The sequence below is a fragment of the Podarcis tiliguerta genome (genome assembly GCF_965153285.1).
Source record: "Podarcis tiliguerta genome assembly, chromosome: 8".
NCBI lineage: Eukaryota > Metazoa > Chordata > Lepidosauria > Squamata > Lacertidae > Podarcis > Podarcis tiliguerta.
In genome coordinates this window covers 62,418,230-62,443,489 of record NC_139541.1, presented here as the reverse complement: position 1 = coordinate 62,443,489, position 25,260 = coordinate 62,418,230, and the positions used below count along the sequence as shown (strand labels likewise).

The 25,260-nt window shown below is 45.2% G+C and overlaps 1 protein-coding gene and 2 long non-coding RNA genes across 5 annotated transcripts in view; 1 reads left to right on the top strand and 2 right to left on the bottom strand.

Annotated features, from left to right (window-relative positions):
* The window catches only part of LOC310684856, an 18,112-nt gene extending 16,102 nt beyond the window's left edge, over positions 1-2,010 (bottom strand). For all 3 annotated transcript variants that reach the window (XR_014514887.1, XR_014514888.1, XR_014514889.1), the window contains exons 1-2: positions 1,876-2,010; positions 1,431-1,497 (exon numbers count right to left, since the gene is read on the bottom strand). This is a non-coding gene — a long non-coding RNA (uncharacterized lncRNA). The remainder of the gene's footprint in view (positions 1-1,430; positions 1,498-1,875) is intronic.
* TENT5B (terminal nucleotidyltransferase 5B) lies at positions 1,924-18,221 on the top strand. The gene is made up of 2 exons (XM_083455666.1): positions 1,924-2,749; positions 14,788-18,221. The coding sequence occupies exons 1-2, from the start codon at positions 2,528-2,530 to the stop codon at positions 15,805-15,807; spliced, it is 1,242 nt and encodes a 413-aa protein (XP_083311792.1). The 5' UTR covers positions 1,924-2,527; the 3' UTR covers positions 15,808-18,221.
* Positions 17,619-25,260, bottom strand: LOC310684851. Its single transcript, XR_014514875.1, has 2 exons — positions 18,502-25,260; positions 17,619-18,467 (listed from the first exon to the last, which is right to left on the bottom strand). It is a non-coding gene; the product is annotated as an uncharacterized lncRNA (long non-coding RNA).

Sequence of the window (25,260 nt, the reverse complement as noted above, 5' to 3'; positions counted from 1 at the left end):
CACCTCACTTTCCCAGTTTTGGGAAGGTGGTGCAAGGGCAGGGAGGGGTATCCAATTTTGGCCTCGCACAGAGCGCCATATTGCCCTGGTGGGTAGTGAGGGAAGAGGCAATGGACAAAAGTGGGTGGCAGAGACAAAGAAAGAAAAGGGAGTGACAGAAAGAGAGAAACAAGTCATAGAGGAAGAGGGTAGAGGGGTAACTCTGTCCATCTTTGGTTCCGGCTCCTGACAAATTACCCACATGCAAATGTGGCTTCAGCAGACCAAAGGTTGCTCTTCCTTCCTTTAAAGGGAGGTTGGCTGGAGCAAAACACTTGAAACACAAATCTGTTTTTTGTGCCTGGTGTGTTATGGGCAGAAGTACAATTGGTCTGATGTGTTAGAAGGCACTGCAATGTAGTAGTTTGTGTGCAGAAGCAGGACTGGGGAGACCAATGTTCGACTCCCCACTCAGCCACGACATTCCTGGGTGACTTTGGATCAGTCATTCCCTCTCAGCTTAAGCTTCCTCACAGAAAATAAAATGGGGCCATGAGTGTGTGTGAGAGAGAACCATGTATGTTCACATCCACACCATACATTTAGAGCCCACAGCGTCTCCCAAAGAATCATAGGAACTGCACTTGGTCAATGGTGCTGGGAATTGTAGCTCTGTGGTGGGTAAACTACATTTCCCATGATTCGGGGGGGGGGGACTATGTGCTTTAAATGTATGGTGTGGATGTGACCTATGCTGCCTTGGCTTCCATGGAGGAATATCAGGATATAAATGCAATAAATCAGGATATTCCATGGAGGAATATCAGGATATAAATGGAAAGTGCATGCTCCTTTCCATATGAAGACAGGAAAGACTACTGCACGAATTTTATTTATGCTGCATTTTAATCCACCAAGTTGTCCCACCATCTCAGCCATTTCCCAAAATGATTTCCCAAAGCAATGCCCTTCAAGCTTCAAGCTTTTCCATCACTTCAATGTGATCACAGCCAAGGAGGAGGGGGGAAGGGATGAGTGAGTCTGGTCGCCTCCAAGATGCCCAAGGCCCCTTAGCTAAATTTACAGAGGGTTTTGTTTTGTTTTTTTGAAAATGTCACATTCCTACTCTTTCAACATTTCAAGATACAGAGACAAAACAAAAAACATGCAAACAAGATTCCATCAGTTGCGCACTAAATCTGCCTACACTGTTCTGGTCAACTGCTGTAATCCAATACAGTTTTAGGAAATCTTAAACCCATTGAAATCAGGGGCTTGAACTCTGTGCTGGATTTTGTTCAGTCAGTTCAGACCCCAAAGGTAGGAAAAATGATTGATTAGCAGCTACCACTTATTTTATTAAGCACATTTAACAAATTATTTAATTGCAGACATAGTAAAGGGCTTAAATTTAGGCTTTTTTTATTTGTTGTTTTCTTAAACCAACCCACCTTGCATGCCTGTACCCGGTTGGAAGGCTCCATCAGCACAAAATTCCTGCAGCACCCAATCACTTCCCTTCTTCTACTGCATCCCAAATCCTCCTCCCTTCCATCTGAAAAATAAAAGCCTTTTAAATACATCTTTATAGACTCCCCATACCTCACCATTCCATATATCTTCCCTCACACTTCTCACATCCAATCTTCATAAAGGCCAGTCAGTTTCAATATCCTGTCTTCTATTCCACACTATCTCCCCGTTCCAAGGTTAGACTTGGGTCAGGGCTGGATCGTGAGAAACATGAAGGCGAGAGTACTTCTAAGTATGTGCAAAGTACCGTCCCCCTCTTCTCTCCACGACCTCTCTGAATAACCACCATCAGCCGGGCTTATCTGTGCTTTTAAGACGATGGCCGTGAATTCCAGACCGGCTACGAGCCCCGGCTACGCAGACTGCTCTAATTTCTATTTTACCTTTTAAGTCAGGTTTCTTTGAGCAGCACTTCTGTCTCTTTAAACACAGCCTTCCGTAGGCTGACCAATCAGAGACAGGATTCCCTTCGACGTCCGAGCCGAGACTCAGCTGCCCTCTTCCAATACTTCATCACCGCCCCCTCCCCGCATATTTTCATTCGGATTGCTTAAGGGGGCAGGACGCTATCGAAAGTGGGGTGGGGCTTGTTTCCAATTAGAACGTCCGGAGCTGCCGAAGTACGTCGAGGATTGGTTGGTCGAGCCGAGCCAATCGCAACGCGTCGCCGCAGGGGTATATAAGACGGCTGCACACTTATAGGCATCCGCAGTGCTCGTGTTGCAGGCGCGGCTGGAAGGAGGGGACGGGTCGAAATAGGGACTTGGCAGTTGCACGCGGCGCGGTTACGCCTCCCTTTTCCCCGCCCCCTCCAGTCCCTTCAGATATAGACTTGCTTCTCTCAGCTCTGCAGTGTGGTAGTTGCTGTTGCTGCTGTTTTTCTGACCGGCCTGGAATTTTCTTTCGGCTTTTTTTAAAAAAAAAATTAAAAACCAATCCGGTTTGGTTTTCTCGGCGAGTCCAGCCCGTTTTAATTTTCTCCTCCAGCCTCAGCGTTTCTTCTCTTCTTCTCACCATGCGCGCGGCGGGGTCGGCGGCTGCGGTGACGGGCGCCGGGCCCTCGGGCGCTGCTGCGAGCTCGGAGAAGCAGCCGCCCAGCAGCGGCAGGGACGGGCGCTTCAGCGTCCTCGGCTGGGAGCAGGTGAAGCGGCTGGACCACATCCTCGAGGAGGCCGTCCCTATCCACGGCCGCGGCAACTTCCCCACCTTATCGGTGCGGCCGCGCAGGATCGTGCAGGTGAGTGACAGGACCCGGTGGACCGGGGTGGCCGCGTACTTAATCTCCCCCCCCCCCCGCCCAAAAAAGAGGCATTCTTAAGAATCGGCACGTTTACACGGGAGTAATCCCCGTTGCCTTCAGTGGACCTGCCTTCTAAGGTTCTGACTTTCAGGAGTGAAAACTCTGGAAACAGTCTTAAAGGCACATCTTTGGGCTCTTCTTATTTATTAGGCTATTTAACCTTGCCCCGTCTGCCAACAACAGCCGTAAGTTCCTAACAGCAAAGAGAATGCACTGCAATTTAACAGTAAAGCATGTCTTTTAAAAGAGCAGCGGTAAAGCATCGATTACTTTGCAGCAGGACATGCCCAAGATTGCACCCATTCGCCAGGCTTCTTATTGCATGTTATAAAAGGCCACGAGTTTCCCTCCTGACAAAGAACTCAAAGACAAATCTTGTCGCCTGATCTTAGTCATGTTTACTTGAATATAAAACTTGTTGAGTTCAGCGGGTCATACTCCTCAGGAAGTCTCCCTTGGGATGCAGCCTTAATAAGCAACATAGCTGTCAACTGTCATTAGGTCAGTGCAGCCTTCTCCAGCTATTATACAGTGTTCACTTATTTGACTCATTCTGAACTAGAATATCTGGTATAAAGCCTGTATGTGAGAGGCTGCATACATACCATACATTTAAAGCACATTCTCTCCCCACCCTGAATCCTGGGAACTGTAGTTTACCTCTAACAGAGCTACAATTCCAAGTACCCTTAACAAACTACAGTTCCTCGGAGTCTTTGGGGGGGTGCTTAAAATGTACAGTGTGTACTCAGCCTGTCAATTAGGAGAGGAACTAGAAGAGCCTATCTTGGATAACATTATTTATATACTAAAGGGCTCTTCTATGTAGCCATTGTTCTTGATTGGAATGAATAGGTGTTTGTAAAGCATCATTTTGTAGCCAGTTTAGCTATTGTGGCTCCTGCTGGAAAAGCCAAGGAAGCATATTGGCTGTGAATACTTAGCCTTATACAGTATATTCTGAGAATGTAAAGCTTTTTGAGTAATTGTGCTAATCCTTCTCATAATCCCCCGTTAAACTAAATGAGCATTAACTCCATACTGTGGAGAGTAGGCCAGGCTTATATCGAAGCCAAACTTTGGGTGCCTTAATTGACAGCTCAGGCCTTGGCTAGCTGTAGGTTTGACAAAAACTTATTTGGCAGAGAATAGTTCAGAGTATTGTATATGTGGAGTTAGTAATTGCAACAACCTTGATATTGATGCCCCCAATTACAGGTGGGAGCCAAGAATGGTAGATTGCTGCAGTTCCTTTAATGAAATACACTTTCTAAGTTCTTAACTGAGTTGAGACTAGTAGTCTAAGTGAAATCTTAGAAATGAGGAATGTTAGCTGTGATTGGTAGGATACTGAAAAGTGCCCTGATGTAGTGGGTGGTGGTATTAAGAAATTATACACTACCCTCTATCAAAAGGCCACAGGATCATTTACTACATGATAACATAAATGTAATACAAAGACAAGTGTAGGCAGTCTGTGTTTTAGGGTACCCTTCCCTTTGATCCTGTGGATTAGGAAAAGGCTCTGTCCCTGAAGCAGAAGGGAATGGAAGACTTTAAAAAAAACCAACTCCCATGGGGTAACCATATCCGTCTGTTGCAGCATTAAACAAGAGTGACACCCTAAGATTTGTTAGTCCACAGAAGTTTATAGAATATCCAAACTAGCTCTAATCCACGAAATTTTTTGTCATAGTAATCCAAGTCTTTAGGGTGCCATCGCTGTGGAGTAGGTGTTGCTGCCTGGGGATGACATTTGAGTTATCAGCTGTGAGGCAACACTCAGGGTTGTATGCTGACAACTGGTCATTGGCCTGTACTAGAGAAGATGGGTTGGTTCGCAGGTGGGAATTCTTGGATCACAGGGGTGGTAGGGCTGCACCCCTTTAACAAAAGTGGCTAGAAAGACAAGAAGGGCAAAGACATCTTCTGGCTGTGAATCGGTTGTAAGGAGGGGAAAGAATAAACTGGGGGGGGAGGGGGGCTGCCTGAAATGAAGGTACTTTCTATGCACAATTTATGTTGAGCTATTTGTGGGACATAGAGGAAGAGAGGTGGGGAGTGCCACACAGTGCCATCCCCAGAGCCTAATAGAAAGAAGTTGGCAAAGTCCTTCCATATTGGAGCAGCTGTTGAGACCTTCCATAGTCTTTCTATGGAAGACTATAGCTTCCATAGTAGAAACCCAGAATTGTATACTAGGTTCAGGTGCCCTATTTTGAAGGCAGCCCTGTCCCAAGAGGAGCAGTAATTAGGTTAAATAGGGTTGGGAGTATAGGAAGGCGTCGGTCATGGGTGTGCGACTGCAGTGGGTTGTTGGAGAGGCAACCTCAGGCTGGTGAGCAAGAGAATCGATAGGCTGAGCACAGAGAGCTGGGAGCTGGGCAGAAATAACCCCCTGCTCCTTATTTCCCAATCCCTTCCATGTGTTTCCCTAGCGCCATATTTCTGGCAATGGTCGGTCTCTAGACTTGATTGTCGGGGGTGAGGAAAACTTGCTCTAGCGAAGCACGCTTAAGTCCATCCAGATAATTTTGCAGAAAAAGAAACGATTCCTTGAGCAGAGTTGGTTACAGCAAAATCCCATTCCATTAGAACATTCGGCTGTGGTCCAGGACCACCTTCACACCATACATACATTTAAAGCACTGTGACACCACTTTGAACAGTCATGGCTTCCTCTGAATAGTTCTGGGACCTGTAGTTAAGGGTGCTGAGTTGTTAGGCAGCCTTTATTCCCCTCAAAGAGCAGTTCTCAGAGTGGTTGAACAAACAATGGCCCTTCACAGGGACTTCTGGGACCTCTTCAAAGATATGTTAGATAAAGATGTGGAAGGAATGGACAGGTTCTTCCTCTTCCCATAGGAACATATAGGAAGTTGCCTTATACTGAGTTAGGCCACTGGTCCATCTGGCTCCATACTGCTTGCACTGACTGGCAGCAGCTCTCCAGGATTCCAGACAGGGTTCTCTCCCAGCCCTACCTGAAGATGCCAGTGATCAAACCTGGAACTTTCTGTAGGTAAAGAAGGTGTTCTGTCACTCAGCTGTGGCCCTTCCCAAAGGGTCTGCGGTTGTTTTGTTAAGGGAGTATTCTTTCTGCTGGTAAACAGCTGGCAATACTGCAAAGGGTGAGGGTTAGTGAAAGAACAGTACATTTGTCTAGGAAAGGGGGGGGGGGTCACTGCTTCGCAGCTGAAATTGGTGTCTACAACGTCTGATCTTTCCATTATTTGCAAATTGATGTCTACTGCTGTTGCCAACTGGCACTTGAAACAGAACTAGTGTGTCTGAGGTCAATTCTAAATTGTATTAAATTCGGTACTGTGTTAAACGGAGGTGTTGTATATGACTCCCCGGGGTTCCTTTGGGAGAAAGGGTGTGTTTAGAATCCTCAAAACAGCGTTGCCTTGACAGTCTGTTTGGTAAGGATGCTTGGCAGAGTGGGTTTAAAAAGCAGGCATCCATATACAAAGTGTAAAACCACAAGATTTATAAGGAAACAGAACCGAAAGGCCAGAATTGGCAGAGATGCCTCTTATGCCAAGCTGTGTTTGAACAGCTCTTACTCAATATCCTTTGGGGAGGGAAGAAACCAAGATGTGCAAGGCACTTAGTATCTGCCAAGGGTGGCTCCCTTTACTGGAGGAGGCTTTCATTTAGCTTTCTCATAAAGCACGGGAGGCTTATAGAAGCAATAGGAATTGTTGCCCCTGTGTATGGTTCGCTTCTGTAGCGTGGCATCGGCCTCTTTCAAAGGTTAGTGGCTGCCTGCCTCAGTGAAATGTGGGCCCCTTTCACATTAGGTCTTTAGCACACCTGATGCATTACTTCCTCACAGTTGGCTGGAAATGAGTCTTCGAATGTGGTTCCATGCGGCATTGAATGGTGTGCTAGATTCCCCATTACAATTCTCCAGAATTGTCCCTCCCCACCATAGCAAAAGCACACGGTGCATTGTTGGAACGTAGCCTGAGAGCGGCTAAGAAATAGAATAAATAAAATTGCTGTGCAAGTCTGCTTATATTTTAGTGTATTAGTGCAGAAATGGAGGTAAGTGCCATCTTTTGAAGCTAATGGAGAATGGACTTGTACTCCTGCTATGATGAGTACAAGCAGCCGATGCAGGTTGAAATCTTACCAAGCAACTGCTTCCCAGCAAAGAGACTTGTAGCATCTTTGAAAACAGTCTCACGGGAGCACAGTGGGGAAAGGCCAGCCGTGTAGGAAGGTGGGTCTTCCCCAGGTGACTCAGTAGTACTTTGCAAGTCCACATGTGTTGGCTGGTGGTGCAGTTGTGGTGCAAATCAGAAATCTCAAGCCCTGTATAAGACAGAAGAAGAGGAAAAACTTTAGAATGTGACAGTTTGGCAGAGTGATTATCTGGGTTCTTTGGGAAACGAGAGTACATGTCATTTTACCAGAACAGTTGGGTGTGTGTGTGTGCGCAAGCAAGCAAGCAAGCAAGCAATTGCCCAAGGTCACTCAGCATTAGATGTCACCATTGACTAGTCTGACTAAAGCAGTTCATGTCAAATGTTGGACCCTGCTCTGATGAGCTTGCATGCTGGCTAGCCCTTCATTTGGCACCCCTCTGTCAGCTTATATGGAGCTTGGAATCTGCTAGCAGAAAATAAATCTGCTGAGGTAGTGATATCTGGTCTCTTGGGCTTGGCTCTGTGCCATCAGGGCTTGGGAGTCTCTAGCTGTAGCGGGAATGGAAAAATCTGTGCAGGTTTCCTAGTCCCTATGGTTGGGAGGTGTAGTGGGGCATCTGACTGCAGGAGTTGGGGCCGTTAAAATATTTTCAACTTCTTCCAATGGGTGTGAAGAACATTTTACTTTTGATGGTAAATATTGCAGGTGACCATTATCCAATAGGTCTGCATTTTAAGTAAACTGGACAGAAACGGGTTCTTGGGGTTAATAAAATAGTAAATAAGTTTAAGTAATGGCAGGCAGCACAGATGTGGTACAAAGACAGGCTCTATAGAGCAGCCTTTCTCAACCTTGGATCCTTAGATGATGTTGGACTGCAGCTCCTATCATTCTTAGCCAGCATGGTCAGTGGTCATGGATGATGGGAGTTGTAGTTCAAGAACATCTGGGGAACCCAAGGTTGAGAAAGGTTACTGCAGAGCAGTGACGGCCAAACTTGGCCCTCCAGCTGTTTTGGGACTACAACTCCCATCATCCCTAGCTAACAGGACCCACTGGGTCAGGGGTGATGGGAATTGTAGCCCCAAAACAGCTGGAGGGCCAAGTTTGGCCATCACAGCTGTAGAGCATTTCCATGTGCTTCATCCAAGAAGTGTAGGTTTACACACAAGTGTATTGCACAGCCCTTGTGAGGTAGACTGAGATGAGATAATGGTGACTTGCCCAGTGCCACTTTGCTGAGCACCATGCATTCAAATCTCTATTTGTTCATATATGTTTCTACCTGACCAGCTCAACCGAGAATTGCTGTAAAACTGACCTACAAGACAAAACCTGATGATAGGCTATCACATATGGGGGAGGTAGTAATGACGACAATGCTCGTGCCAGATGGACAGATTTTTTTTTGCTATTTTATTGACAATAGATGGTTATTAATGGTCTTTAGTCTTGGATATTATCTTGATGGCAAAGGTTTAATAATATGGTAGACCAACATGTTCTAGATTTGTAGATACAAACCTGACTTATAGCAGTTTAGCATCAGCTGATATCACTGGTTTTTTTATCTCAAGCACACTTTGACTTGCTTCTGTGCCTTCTGGGTTAATGACAGATTAACCCTACAGGTTTAACAGGCACAAAGCAACTTGTTGTGCCCAGCTTTACCTACTAGCTTGGACTTCCTGGAAAGGTAAAACTACAACTCCATGTCTAAATATCAAGGTGGATTTTTAACATTCTAACTGGAACACAGTGCCCTTAAAGTAGACATCTAAGTACAACACAGTAGCCTGACCTATAGCTGAAATGGGGACAACCTGAGACAGGTAACTATGCAGTCGCCATTTAGCTGAACCTTACGCTCACTTCCAAAGCATGACTGTTTACAATTTTGGCACTTGGCTGCCAAACACTTCCAAACTGCAGAAAGTGAATCTTAGCACATATTAACACTTCTGGGTGGAAATTGGAATTCGTTTGTACTTGGCAGTATAACAGGCAGGTCTGATATGGAAGTACATTTCCTTTCTCTCCCTTATGGAGGGCAGTTTCTGCATGTCAAAGCAGAAGTCAGTTGCATGCACAGGGCTGGAGCTGCCGGAGAACTCGGCGCCCTGGTTTGTATGTACCGAAAGTGAATCAAGCTGATATGTGCAATTTAACTACAGGCGGTTGTAGTTTCCTTTGATATTTTATAAATTATTATCCTCTTTATCCCAGCCATCCTTCAAGTAGCCAAAGGTTCTCCTTCCACCTCAATTTCATCCGAACTGTTTTGTGATGTAAGTTAGGCTGAGAAACTGACCAGCCCCAAGTCACCCCGGAAACAATGCCTAAGCTGGGCTTTGAACCCGGATCTCCCTGAACCACACTAGCTGTAACACATTATATTTCTTTACATATTCATTTGGCGGGGAGGGGCGTGTGTTGGTGCTAACATGTACATGGAAGCAAGGTCTTCTTGGTATACTTGACTTAAGTGAGCATCTGTGTAGAAAGTCGGTACACTGAAATCTCCAACAGTCGCAAAACTGTCCAATGCTGGTTGACTCTTCCAATGAAGCTAGATAGCATTGAAGGTTGTTTCCAGTACAGTCCATTTGCCCTGAAATAGCCTGCTCTGCTGTGTGTCATAATTGCCACAAATTACTAGGGATTTGTTTGTCCGTGAAGTAGCAACAGTGTGCTTAGTAGGCATTAACGTTGCACCCAATAAGCTGCTGCATATTCATTTTGTATGGGAGGTGGTTTCATTCCTCTGCAATGACTCACTAATGTAAAATAACTCACATTGGTTTCTTTTTTTAAAGCATTGTTATAAAGCTGGCTGCCTTTCGCAACATCAGTTATCAGGAGTTGAAGGTCTTCAAGAGGTGCATGCACTCATTAAATGAATTATGTGCAAGCTCAAAATGCTGTTAAATTTTGTCAGTAGAATCATGATTTTCCTTAAAAATAGCTCAGAAATGCCGTTACTTTTGCTTAAAAAAAAAAGCTAAACAACTTTTCTGTCTGGATTTTCACTGTTTGAAATAAATGGCAACCCTAAACAGAACACTGCATTTCATTGAGCTTTTGAATTGTGTACTTCTCATAACCCAAAACTATAAAACTTAAGGTAAAACTGCACTTGCCTAGGTGGACAATAAAGTGTATACGTAGGAAGAGAACATATGGTGAATAGCTTTTATGTGGACTAGACCTGTGTTCTCATGGTGTGGTGCCCATGGACATGTCCCATGGATGATGGTCCGTGCTGTTTCTAAATTAGCAACGCCAGTTGTCAAGGACAACAAAGAATGGTTGCACAGAGGCAAAGCAGCTGCAGTGTGGCACCTGCAAGGTTTTTCTTTGCGGGATGGCACAAATGATGTGGCAGCTAGTGGAGAAGATTCTGCTGGCAAGGGATAAAGAAGTGCTAATCCAGCATGCTAAAGATTTGGAAGGCAAGCACTGGCATGTAGGAAATGGGCTTGTTTGATGAATTCAACTTTATTGGGTTAGGGATAGCAGTTGGGAGATAGCAGTAATGCTGATGATGGGATTTTAGCAGACTAGATGTAGAAGGCTGGCATGCTAGAACTGGATGGAGACACCTGGGTTTAGATCAGTAGTTCTAACTGGCCCCACTCCCTCACTGGAAAGGAAAACAGCTTTTTTGAATAAAGGGATGGTATGGCCTCTGGGTAGGCAGTTTGCCTTTCTAATCCATTTTGGGCTTGATGCCTTGAGGGAGCATCAGGATTGGTATGTGAAATTGTAGCACAGGCAGTAAATGGTCCTGGCAGCAACTACCCATGCTCTGTATCTGCCTGGTTTCCTTATACAAGCACAAGGAGCAAGAACACAGCACACACACTCCAGGTCTGTGGAATGATGAAACCTACACACAAGCAAATCCACTTTCTTTGCAGAATTCCAAGACGGTACAGAGTAATAGAGATTTGCCTCTTCGAAGTAACTTCCTCCTTTGCAGTAGTAACTTCCTAAATTTACTACTACTTTGTAGTAGTCAAAAGGGAGCCATTTGCCCTGGCTACGAAATGCTCAGAAATCCTGGGGAATGGAACTGGTTTCAATTGGATGACATGCTAAACACACCATGTAACTGGTGGACACATACCTATGAAATCTAAATAGAATGCTTGTTAGCAGAAATATGCCAGGCTGCAGTGTGATTAAAAGTAGCTATCATTTGAGAGTGGGGAAGAAGACAAGTAGAAGTAGAGCACTGAACCAAATGCAACCATGCAGTTTCTACTGAATGCAAATAGAGGCCGGTGATGGTGGTATCTGATTATGTATAATGCGCTGCAATTTAAGTTAATCTATTGATTGGCTAGAAAGAAACTGCAAGCCTGAGTTGTTCAAGCTCTTATTTAGGCAGATGGGTTGGGGCAAAGCACCCTGTTTTAGGCAGGTCACAGCCAATTTTGTAAAAGCTTTTGCACATGCTTCCAATAAGTATATAACCTACTTAACCACTCCGTAGAACTTGCATGGCATTTACGTATTTTACAAAAGATGTTGCCCAGGTCATTTGGAAGACACGTCACTAAACAACTGCATCCGTCCAGCACTTCCATTATCTAGCAGAAAGGGTAGCATAGCATTTGCATACTGCTAAACCACCGGTCTACTCTGAATGTGCAGGTGAATCTTGCTTTGCTCCTTGAAAAGGCAACAAGCCACAATTCTGGCATCCAAACCCAGGAGTCATGATTTGTTTTGCTCTAAAGAAGCCACATTCTGAAGCCAAAGTTTTTTGGCTTTATCAATCGTGGATGGCCTGAGCAACGCAAGAATCTTAGCCCCGGGACCTTGGTTTGATGCTCAGGCTAAGGGAAGACTGAAGCTAGACCCATCTTTATGGTTTACTACGATGTACAAACAGGGCCAACTTGATCCAACTAGTTTCATTTAACTCTAGAAAGTGAACTTGTCAAAAGTGGCAGCACTGGGGGGTACCCTTCGGAGTAGACATACCTCTGTTTGGCTTCATCCCTTGTTAGATGTTAATTATTGCCTGCATTGCAGTGTGACAAATAGATCCAGAGGAGCCAACGCGCCTCATAGATTCGACTGTGCCAAAGCACAGGTTTTAAGAAAGGCCTTTTGTTGCCCATCCATTTAAACAATCAGAGTGGTTGGGGCAACTCAGTCAGATGGGTGGGGTATAAGCAATAATAATAATGGTAATAATAATAAAAATAATGATAATAATCATAATAATAAATTTTTTTATTATAGATGGCATGTGTCAGCCCACACATCTTTTTCTGTTTTAAGAAACATCACACCCATGTAGCTTTCAGCAATGCTACCTTAGCATTAAAGGGCTGATGTTTTTAAAGGGAAGCCAGTGCTTTTTAAAAACAAAACAAAAAGAACCCTAGCAGCACACTCAAACAGCTCCCGGCAGTTTTCTGTAAACAGAAAGGCGAATGACTCTGACCAGATAAACATTAGTCAGTCTCAGATGCAGAGCTTGCCAGTCTTGAGCAAGTAACCTAAAAAGGCAGTCAGTTTTGTGAATGCTTGATGTGTGTAGCCTTTAAACCAAAAGAGGTAAGGAACACTGGATGAAAAGGCAGCTGAATACGCTGCTGTGTCTGGCCTACCAAGTGGGTAGGTGGCAACTCTATATACGGACCCGTGTTCCCAAAAAGAAGGCAAGCAGCCCTCTTCTGTTAGCTTCTGCGAACAAGCAGCCCAAATTGTTGCTAGATAAATGAGAGTTTGCCTACCACACAGCTTTCTTCTTTTCATAATCCAAACTGAAGTGTGCCTGTTCATTTTTTAATTATTTTTTTGCTATTTTACAACCGCCGGGGGCACATCACATTTGTCGGGGATAAAAGTAATAAAGTTACCAACTTCCTTAACATTAAAATTCACCAAATTCTTTCATATTAAAGCTCCCCTCTTTATACACAATTAAGATAGCTTCTTTCCTAATATCCCTGAAAGCGAAGTCTTCTCTTCCCTGCTGCATATTTGAAGGTTTGACTAAGCTGTACTCGTAGGCTAAATTCTGCTGCTAGGTTTATGAATCCTCTGTTAGTGTTCTAGCTGGAGTTTTTAAAAAAATAAGAATGCATAATTTCAACATATAAATGCCTCCAAGACGAATTATATTTGCCTCCAGCCTTTGTCCGGATGACGAAGGGTACACTTTGTATGGTTCAGCTACCCTTTCAATACTTGCAAATACCTGGTTGTACTTGGCCTACATGTTTGGTGCAGGCATATTGAAGTTAGTGACTTAGTTTGGAAGATCCACTAACAGACTTGGGGTGTGGTTTATTTCCCCTTTGGTATATTTCAGGCATGTCCAACAGATAGATTGCGATCTACCGGTAGATCACTGGATGTCTGCCCTGCACCCCAAAAATATGGGGCTTTCCTCCTCCCTAAGAAAAGCTCAACAACTTTGACCTGAACCCCAAAAAACAGGGCTTTCCCTTTGACCCCTGGTATATTTTAACCTACATTGATTCTCACAGTTAGCTTCACCCTTGCAGCTGCCCCTTGGATTGGCTTCATGTTGGCACGTTAAATCTCTAAAATAGGAGTGGAGAACCTTTGGCTCTCCAGGTGTTGCTGAACTACAACTCCCATCATCCCTGACCACTCTTGCTGGCGCTGATGGGAGTTGTAGTTCAGCAGCCTCTAGAGAGGCCAAAGGTGCTCAAAAATTACACAGCCTGGAAACCCAAGACTCTGGTTAGGTTCATATGGCGGTTCTTTTGCTATAGAGCCCCTGGTAAGAGCAGCTCCAGAAATGAACAAAAGCATGACCAATATTTTTAGGCACCTTGTGCCAGTTAGACGTGTTTGGTGCTGTAGGTTCCTCCCTTGGCTCTTAATCTTGCCATTTTGCACGCCAGATGAAAGTTCTAGGATACTCTTGGCTTAAGAATAAAGGCTGTAGGAGGAGGCATGGTTTCCTGCATTGAACTTGTCCAGGCAGCTGCTGCTTTAGGGTGGGGATCAGCAACAGATCTCCAGCTCCCAACATGGAATGCCTGAACAGCAGTGCTCATGTAAGCCCATTTGTGCTCCGAAGCCTATTTGAGGTCAAACGAGATGCGATGTCAGCAGATAGGTGATCTTCCAGTTTTTTAGTTTTTTTGTTCAATGGAATAGTCGCTTGGGTAGGTGTAAACCCTTCCCATGTCACTCCCTAGTTTGAAATTGCTCTGCCAAAGCAACTCGCCTCTGGAAACATACAGGTACCTATGGCCTAGGTTCCCCTCTGAGTCACAGAGCAGCTTTGTGGAGGTGCTGGCACATTGGAAAAGGCTGAATGGCTAGTAGAAGCAGCATGGTTACCATCAGACCTGTGGCCCCTGCTGCTGCTGCTGCTGCTGAACTACTTTTAAAACCAAAAGATATGATCGCTGATCTCCTGATCTAGTTGCATCCATGGAAATGAAAGGTTGTCTCCTAAGTAGCATTAAGCAACTCATTTAATCAGTACATGGATTTCTCCTTGCACGATGGATGCCTCCCCCCCCCCCCCGTGCCCCTTGAATGTGTTTTAGGAGTTTCCACCATGACCACCCTTTGGAGCAGATTTGGGGAGTGTGTTGGGCCATGTGCAGAGGGCTAAGAGGAGGGAAGTTGCATGAGCAGAAATTCGTGTACTGATGGGATGTGTTGGATATGCCCCAAGTCTTGCATTTAGCCCTTATGAGTGTGTTAACATACTCACACAGGTCACCTATTTAAACACACCAGCTGATGTTTGCTTAGGCCATTTAGTTTCCTCCCGTACTTACAGCAATGTGCTTTTCCCCGTGTCGTAGGTGGTCCGTAGCCGTCTGGAGAAGCAGGGAATTGCAGTCCACAACGTGAGGCTGAATGGCTCGGCCGCAAGCCACGTGCTCCATCAGGACAGCGGTCTGGGGTATAAAGATCTGGACCTCATTTTTGGTGTAGACTTGAAGAGTGAGGACGTCTTCCAGCTAGTGAAAGATGTAGTGATGGACTGTCTGTTGGACTTCCTCCCGGAAGGGGTAAACAAAGATAAGATCACTCCCATGACGCTAAAGGAGGCCTATGTGCAGAAGCTAGTGAAAGTGTGCAATGAAACAGACCGCTGGAGCCTTATTTCACTTTCAAACAACAGCGGGAAGAACGTGGAGCTCAAATTTGTAGACACTCTCCGGCGGCAGTTTGAGTTCAGCGTAGATTCCTTCCAGATAATATTGGACTCACTGTTGCTTTTTGGAGAGTGCTCAGAGAACCCGATGTCTGCAAACTTCCACCCTACAGTCACCGGGGAGAGCATGTACGGGGACTTTGAGGAGGCAATGGACCACCTGAGGAACCGGATCATTGCCACCAGGAATCCGGAGGAGATCAGAGGTGGTGGGCTTCTGAAGTACTGCAACCTCCTGGTGAGGGGATTTAAGCCCAAATCAGAAGTAGACATGAAGGCGCTACAGAGATACATGTGCTCCAGGTTTTTTATAGACTTTCCTGACATTGGGGAGCAGCAGCGGAAGCTGGAGTCTTACCTTCAGAGCCACTTTGTGGGGATGGAGAGCAAGCGGTACGATTGCCTGATGACCCTTCACAGGGTGGTGAATGAGAGTACGGTGTGCCTGATGGGACACGAGAGGAGGCAGACGCTGAACCTCATTGCCATGTTGGCTGTGAGGGTCCTGGCTGAGCAGAACATAATCCCGACTGTCACGAACGTGACCTGCTATTATCAGCCAGCCCCTTACGCCAGCGAAGTAAACGTAAACTACTATGTAACCCACATGCAGCCTCTGCTGCCTTGCAGTCACTCCTATCCAACTTGGCTTCCCTGCAACTAACCACTGACATTGCTCCAGTCCTTGTTCTCTGGGAAGCAGAGGCTGTACAATTCAGAAGAAAAATGGGTCTCTTGCTCAAAGTGTCTTCCTCCTACATAGGAACAAAGTCTGCTGTATATTGTGGGCAATTGTGCAGTGTTATGAGTAGTTACCAGAGATGTTTACAGTAAGAAAATGATTGAGTTTATGTATGAGGTGGATGGATAGGATTAGGTTAAGAAAGCAGAGCTGCACTACCTGAGATGCAAGCTGATTTTCTTTCTTTCTTTAGTACACGAAGCATTAAGGGCTGTGCAGACTCTGTTTCTGAAGATATGCCAGAGTGGCCGATTCCTTTTAGGGGACCAAAGAAATCCTATTCAAGTGCCTGCAACCAAAAAAAAGCAAAGAAAAAAGAAAAAAAAGCACTGTACCTTAATTTTTTTTGTAGGGGGTAGAACTCCCTGTTGGTAGTTCAGTTTGGGATGTCTGCGATGAATATTGGGGAAGTTAGGGGGGTCGCTTGATCATTTCTGTTGAGGGAACCGAAGTGGGCCCGGGGGCTTGTAAAAGGAGCCAGTGTACCATGGCTTGCTGCCCTGATGGACCAGCTGTATTTATTATCAGTCAGAGGAGAGCTGTGGGGTAGGGTGGGGGTGGGGCAAAAGAATGGGGTTGGATTCACAGCTGCAGATGTTTTGACAGATGATCATGAACACTAAAAGAATGGGAACCTGCCCCCAAAGTATTACTCAATGTGCCGTGCCAAAAAACCCCTAAGATGTGACTTTCTGAAGGAAAGGATCTAGATTAGTGTTTGCTGTATCAGTAACATCAGGGGAACGAGCAGGTATGACAGCTCAGCATGATATTAAAATGGCTGGCTAACTTTTATTAGGAGTTTAAATGAGCTGCACACAGTGCGCCAACATGGGCAGAGAAGTCTGTTCATTTTAGTAGTTGCAGAGCTGAGGTCTTGATCCAGGTGCCCTGGTCCTCTTAATGAAGGGCAGCAGCTGCCAACATCATCCATAGGCTCTGAAAGCTGCTCTTCTTCTTTCTGGAGGCCTGTGTGCAGCTGCTTGGCTCCATGTGGAAAAGATTCCCAAGTTTTGGTACTTTGGTGTTAGCAGTGGAAAGGCGGTGGGAGAGAGCTGTTGGTAGCCAAATTTCTGAACCCAAGAGGCTCTTGGAGTCCTGTTCAAATGCAATAGGAAGAGTCAATACAGAGGCCGCCAGCTGTTGGACCACAACTCCCATTAGCTTCAGCTAGCATGGCTTATCGACTGAGTAGTGATGGGAGTTGGTCCAAAAACATCTAGAAAGCACCGTGTTGCCTACACCTGAAATACACAAGCTTTTGAAGTAGTTACTTGCACAGCACAATAGTTCTTTTTACTGACGTTTTGGATTGCCTGCCAGTTCCTTGTGCAATGTGTCAGTTCAGGTTGTTGTTTTTATGCTTTTTTAGGAAGCTGAGGCAAAGATTGCTAGCTTTTTGGGTAGACCTGCTTTTTTTGAAAGGGCTACAAGAAGATGCTTCATGGTGTATCCTTGAAGGGCGACTGACTTACTAATCTGTTTCTTTGCAGTAAAGCTGTACCACATTTGGGCAGGCTGAAAAAAACTGAAATAAAATATCATACTTGGATTGTGTCTAGGTAAAATTCTGCCTCTTCCTGGGAAACATGAGCTAGTCTGGCAAGACCAAGCTGGGCTGTTTGTTTGTTTTAAAAGTCTGCTGCCATGTTGTTTGCTTCTGTCTTGTCACGACTCTGACTGGCTGAGAAGGCACAATTGCTCATCTTTTAAGAGGTCCAATACTATGTAAGTGAAGAGTTCCCCTGAAAAATAAACGGCTCTCAAAGACATTTCCTTTATGTACAGTAAATCCTTCCATGCTCCGAGATGTGTGTGGCTGCAGTGTCTAATGTAAGGGGCTTCACCAGGTTATTCCTCTTTCACTTGAGGAAAGGGCTTCTTCTCGATTATCTCCTTTTTGACAGCTTCCAGTACTTCACATTTAAAAGGGGAGAAGTGGTTTCGCACTAAAGGAGCACAGCTGATTAGCAGCACTTTTTGGCAGAATTGTGAATGAGAAGCCTAAGTGATAGACCCTGCCTCGTTTAAGCAAACGAACTTTCCTCTCCAATCCAAGGGCTTGCTGGAGAAATTTAAAGAAAATTTGCACTTTTTGTGGTGTGCGAATGCGTGGTGAAATTCTCACAAATGGCTGCATCAAACAAATGCTGTGATCCTGCTGTTTCTTTGTATGTGTGGGGGTATCTGAAAGATTCGAAGAGTGTAACACTTTGGCACTTCCAGTCTTGCGTTTGAATGTGTTCTGCAGCTATCGAACCTGTCATGCAGTAGGCCTGACGTAACTTGCTAGATTCTTTAGAATCTGTCACCATAAATAAATACAATGTATTGAACTCTTTTGGGTTATTCTTCTTACTTGATTGCACGACGGTGCCATGACCACTTGCCACCCTTCTGCCCTTTGAGATGACTCATCTGAAACAAGGCGGAATTGGGCAAAAAGAGGTCGTGAGCATTCCTGTCCCCTGAGTTGGCTTTCAAATTGCTACCCCATCTTCTGCCAAATATCTTCCCAGGCACTTCAAAAACAATGGCTGGCACCTCACCGGTTGTATTACACCGGGACTGATGGCAGCCACCTTAACGAAGAAGGCAGAGAGTAATTACAAGCACTCAGTGCACATATAGGCCCCCCTTTTAACTAAAGTTGGTAGAATGAATGTTTCTACCTGTGCTCTGTTAACTGCCAGGCATACTGCTTATAATGAAGGCTTGTTTAAGTCTGTTCCTGGAGTGAGTGACTGGTCAGGAGTGGAAGCAGAGTTTAAAGGAGCTTTTCCTCCAGCCTGGGTCCCCATGAAGGCTGTCAGACTCCAACTCCCATCAGCCTCTGAGTTCTGCATCATCTGGAGGGCAACAAGCTGGAGAAAGCGGACTTAATTGTGGCGGGAGCAATTCATTGAGAAACCTTGATCCATGAGATGAAGGCCAAATTAGCGTTGCATAAGCAAGCCATTAAACTCAGCTGGATTTGGGAACCTTTGGCCCACCTAGTGGTGTTGAACTACAGCTCCCATCAGCCCCAGCAAGCATGGCTGATTGCCTGGGATTATGAGAGTTGTAGCTGAGCAATATCTGGTTCCCCACACCTAAGCTAGAAAACCTGGTGCCTGCTAGGTATTGTTTTAGCTCCTGACTTCTATCAGCCCTAGATAGCATGGTCAGGAGTAGATGAGCATTGTCAAATACTGTAAGGAACCAGGTTAGGGAAAACTGAGCTGGATTACAAGGGAAATAATGTTTCTTACTTTGGCTGGAAATTGCAGTCTAATATCAGAATTAGAGTGGGGTGGATACATGGGCTCAGGCAACGTCCAATTTAGCAACCTTCATGTACTGCCCTAGTTCTCTGTCAGCAATCAATGTGCAGCTCACTGGGAAAATTCAAGGCTTCCTTGTGTTAGGACACATTACCCTTATGCATAGTATGCCTTCAGTTTCTCCCTACCAAGTTTTTCTCTTTTGCTATTCCAGTTGCATGATCTTTCCTGTCCATTATTTTCTGCAGTTGGCAGTTGTCTCTATTAATCTGACTAGAGCAGCACAAAACACCTGACCTGGTTGGCTTTTTCCATTGTTTAGCCTGATCTGTTTGAACAAAAGGATGCTGGTAGAAAACACTAGGTTTGATCTGAAAAGAGGCTTTCAAATTTTTTTTAGTGTTGGATCTTTTAAAAAAATGAAATAAAAAAATATATTTTCTCAGAAGGTGGTCTGTCATTTCTTGGATAAGCAGAATACAAAAATGCTAAAAGGCGGTGGTTTATCAATTCCTATAAGCTCATTACTGGCCTGTCAGTTTGTCTTAATCAAAGCTGAGACACTTCACTAGATCCCCAGAAAATATAATGACAACTTATTTCAGAGAAGCAATGCTGTATTGTTTTTAACACTTGATTGGAAGCCACCCAGAGTGGCTGGGGAAACTCAGCCAGATGGGCAGGGTATAAATTATTATTATTATTATTATTATTATTGAGTTGATAGCACTGTTTTTAATACTTACTTGGGGAATGGGGAGTCAGGTGAGATTTTTTTTAGACTTTCAGTAGAGAGCCAGTGTAAGGTAGCACTTAGCTTTGGAATAAGACCTGGAAGACCAGGGTTCGAATCCCCACTCAGCCATGGAGCTCTCTGGGAGACCTTCGGTCACTGTCTCAGCCTAACCTGCCTCATAGGGTTATTGTGGGGATTAAATGAGGAGGGGGTGAACCATGTGTGCCACCTTAAGCTCCTTTGAAGGGAAAAGGTGGGATATAAATGCAATGAATACATAAGTCTTTTGGGGTAAAGTGCATCTTAAATAGGACTTTTCGACAAACACAACTTTGTATTTATCCACACTTACCTTTTGTCCTCTTTCTAGACTCAGGTCCACATTTCAAACTGTCAGAACACCCTTTTTTGCCCTCATGAAAACCTGTTCTTTAGCTCTCAATCAGAGCAAACAGCAATTTGGGTTTTCTGTGGGTTGCCATTTGCTCCATCGCAACATTAAAGAGTGGGGTTTGTGGGGAAAGCTCTGGATGGGAAAAACGGTGCTCATACGCAGAGCTTTAAAGCATGAACTCTGGATGGAAAGAGCAGAGGAAAAGTATGAATAAGCCCCATATTTTGCCCTTTGATATCTAGCAGCTAACATTGCCTGCTGCTTTCCACTTGGAATTTCAGGACAGGGTTGGTATCACAATTGGCAATTCAGGGTTTCCCGGTATCTGCTTTCAGAAGTGGTTCATAAACAAATTTGTTGGGCTTGCCTGCTGTGAAGCTATCTTCATGTGATCCAGGATGTGGACTTGGAGCAGGAATAGCTGTGTTTGAGCTGGTTTACTTCCTTGAAGCTTACCTTTGGACTTCTCAGCTCAGCCTACCACACAGGGGTCTTGTGGGAGTAAGATGCAAGGGCAAACCTTCCTTGGAGATTGGATGGCCATCTGTCATGGATACTTCAGCTGGGATTCCTGCGTTGCACGGGGGTTGGACTAAATGACCCTTGGGTCCCTTCCAGCTGTAAGATTCTATGATGTGTGTGACTCTGAGCTCCCTGGAAGAAAGGAGCATTGTCATGCATTAACGTGCAGTTGAATAATGGCGCTCTCTCTCTGCATTTTGCACAAACATACCTATTTCCCCCTCTCAAAAGTCTCTGGGCTTGGCTGTTTGTTTTTCTAGGAATGTGGAATCTCTGCATCTTCAGATGTAGTTAGACTACAGCTCCCTTGGCTTGGCCATGCTGCCTGGAGCTACCAGGGGTTGGGAAACCATGAATATCTGGAGGACAAATGGACTGTCAGGAGAGAGATTAAACTACATTTATAATTTGTCTTTCTCATGAGGAGTTCTGCTGATCTTACATGACACAGAGATGGGATCTGTCCCTGCCAAAATATAAAGCCCTGGGGATCTAAAGCTCCCTGGCTCTACCTTTTCTTGATGGGCACAGTAACAGCATAGCAGAAAATCCCTCCAGGGTGATATATTAGGCAGGGACACTGAGGACATGGTTCACAGGGAAGTTGGTCTGCAGCACTATGACATAGACAGCGTGACTTGGCCTGTGGCAGCAAAAAGGCTAGTTCTGCCCATACCTCTTGGCATTTTTGGATCACGAGTTCTGGCCTGGGGAATGGCAGGTAGATTCCCAGTCTACCCCCACTACTCTGTAAGAACACTTAGGTCTTAATTGGAGGCTTGCTTTGACTCAGTATAAATCTATCTCAGTTTTATTTACACTGAGAATGGGGAACTTGTAGCCCATCAAATGCTCCTGGACTACAACTCACGCCATCTTTTACCAGTGGCCATGTTGGCTGAGGCTGATGGGAAATGGAGTTCAGCAACATCTAGAAGACCACAAGCTCCCCATCCCTGGTTTACATTGTCTGGCTGTGGTCTCCAGCGTTTCAGGTAAGGAGTCTGTCTTTCTCTGCCCTACCCCCATGCTGAACGCAGAACATTTCACAAGGAAAGCAGGTGTTTGGCCACTGAGCCACAGCCCCTTCCTTCTGGGTCCCATGAGGACTGCATTTAGGCTGAACAAGCTGGACCCATCCTGTAGTCACCCCATCCATCACTTTGTGTGCCAGCAGGGTGAGAGAAGCAGTGTGAACTGGGCTGCAAGGACGAGATATACTTCAAACTCCAAACAAGGGCTCTCGTAACATGCGCTCAAGTGCTAGACTAGGCCGCTGTAATGCGCTCCCTTAAAGAGCTGAGGCGCTTCAGCCAGCACAGCATGTAGCTGGCAGGTTGCTCGAGGAGGCCTGGCATTCAGATCATGTTGCACCAGTTCTGTCCAGTGGTGTCGGTTGCCCAGTCATTTTCAGGCTCGATGCAAAGTGCAACTTAATAAAGTGAGCAAAGGTTTCGTACTGCGGTAGTTAACAACACAGTTTTGTAGGGACCTAGTGTCCACAGAAGAAAAATAAATCATCATGCTCGGCATAGAATCATAGAATCTTTGAGTTGGAAGGGACCCTGAGGATCATAGTCAAATAATTAGGGTTGCCATATGTCCTCCTTTCCTGGGACATGTTCTCTTTTTCATGCGTCCTAGCAATCCAAAGTTAAAAGTAGAAGTCGGCAAATGCATCCTCTTTTTTTGCTCTTCCAAATATGCCAGCCCACAGGTGACACATTTTCAGTTTTATTTTCCTCATCCATTTAAAAGCAGCTATCCATGTTTAATCAATACATGTCAAGACAACTTGTGCTATAGCAATTTAAGCAACAACATTGCCAAGGAGTAAAACCCACAAAGCTGCAGCAAATATAGCAGGCCACTCTGTGCTCACTGCATTGCCAGCTTTGCACTCTCGGTTCCAATAGGGACCCCACAGTTCTGTGCCAGGGCTGGTCAACCTGTGGCTCTCCTGTTGATGTTGGACTCCCAACTCCCATCCCCCCAGCTAGCACAGCCAATGGACAGGGATGATGTGGGGGCTGTAGTTCAATGCTACCCGGAGAGAAACACTGGCCTCTGTTGACACAATTCCTTCTCACAATGCAATCACGGCTGCTGCTGTCATGACGGGCGGAGAGGGTGGGGCACACGGGTGAGCAGACAAGTCACATGTGATGCTCTCTCGAAAGCCGTAGCTTGGGCCAGGTTTCCACTATTGATTCCAATGGGCCCCACATGGGCGGAACGGCGAGACAGATTGCAGCACCTCAAGCCGAGACCGGTGCAGTGTAGGTAGAGCTGGTGCTGACGCCGCTCCTTTGAACAATGCAACCCCGCCACTGCTGCCATCATGCCAGTCTGTTATGCAGACAGGAGTGGAGAGGGTGGGACGCAACAAATGGCGATGAGACAAGTCACTGCCTCGTGGACCCACACCCAGTGAGCAACAGCCCCATTGTGCTTGCCTGGTGTGTCATCCAGCTGCAATGCTTTAAAAGGACTTGCTCTTAAAACATTCACAAGGTGATTTTCAAATGTCGGGGCACCAGTGAAACCTGAGAGATGCACTTTCCTTGTTAAATAGATAGGCTTGTCCCAGCCAAATAGCTCCAGTCAGCAGTTAGATAAAATCTCATTATGTGTTTTCCTGCTTTGCTGAAATGTCTTTGTTATCTTATTAACGCTCATCATTTCTCCGCTTCCTTTGCAGAGTCTGGAACTTCTGAGGGCAAAACAATCCCATCTAAAATACTTTTTTGTGGGGGTGGGGTAGGGTGGATATTGAACCAATATTTTAATACCGCAATGACAAAAGCACGCAAGCCCGTGGGGAGGGGAGATCCATTTTTTAATTTTAAAAAACCCCTTAATTATTTCCCTACAGATGGGAAATTACCTCCACCCACCCACAATTTTTGGAAAATCCAATGCTTGGCAAGGGACACTAGGGGGTGGCTGTTTAAACATCACCCAAAAAAAGACAGTCACAGATTTGCATTAAGATTGCATGTGCAAATTTATACAGATGGGTACAAATTTGGGAAATAACTTTTATAATTTAAATTGAGATACAATCCATGTCACAATAGCGAGGAAGACTGTCCCCAGGTGAGCTGCATGTGCCTGCTCTGTCTGCTGCCCAGGTGCTGTTAACTGTTGATTGGCAATTTTAAGATCCCTTTCTCTCCTCCTCGTTAATACTCTTTGCCTTCAAATCAAACTTGGACCAGACAGCCTTTCAAATAGCAAACTCCTTCAAACAGAGCATGAGCAGGAAAGCTTTTTGGCCTAGCAGGCCAGATCTTTACCTATCCCTTTGGTTCAACTTGGATGGGTGAGTGGGACAACCGACCTGTCAATCATCTGGTATCATAGGGAGTTTAAGTGATTGGCAGGTCGATGGTACTGCCCACTTGTTGCAGCTGGCCAGTGAGGGTGAGGATAATGACTCCCCACCCAGCAGCTGATGAGTGGGGAGTTCAGTCCTGCTTGGGGACTCCTCAGCAGCCAATGCAACTGCTTCTCTACCTGCCCCATACCTGACATCACATATGATGTACGGTATGGAACAGGTGGGTGTGGTTTGAAGGAAATGGCATAGCGAGCCAAATGAGGAGGCCTCACAGGCCAAATTTTGCCAGGGGCCCTTCAAATAAAGGACTGTCCTCTTTTTGGTAGGATATACAGCCATCTCAGGCTGTGCAGATCTCTGGAGCAGTGCCAGATTTATGTATAAGCTAAACAAGCTATAGCTTAGGGCCCCACTCTCTTGGGGCCCCCAAAAAAATTAAAGGAAAAAAAGAATGGATGTACATTTCCAAAATATAAGATAAAAAAACAAATAAAATAAAACCTACATACAGCAACAGTATTTTGTGTTGTGTAGGCTCCTATGATGTAAGTAATAGGCCCCGCCTGCTAGCCTGCTCCCTAAAATATCACTGGTTTGCTCATTTCTATATATAGGGTGCCTATATTCTGCTTGGACTGGTTGCATGGCAACATGGAGCATGCAGCTACAGACCGCAGTGGAGCACAGTTGAATGTAGGTCAAGTGTTGTACCTGTTATCTAATATTAAAGAGTGCTTGTAGACTGATCAGGCAGCATAGACTAAGGGTATGAGTCTTATGCCTACTGATTGATTTCATGTAATACATTATTTATTTTGATCCCATTATGGCTTTAGATACCTATTAGGTCTATAAATTGCCATATAGCATATATTCAACACAAAAAAACGGCGACAATTTATTGTTGACAAAGGACAGCTGGACATATAAAGGGCCCCATTACCTTCAGTAGCTTAGGGCCTCATCAAACCTAAATCCGGCCCTGCGCTGAAGGGCTGAAAGCCAATATCCCCAAACTCTCTTTGTGCTGCAAACACATACCCAGACAGTTACACTGTTATTTGCCAGCTATATCCTATGTTAGGGGAATTTCACGTCAATTTGCCAGGGATGTTCA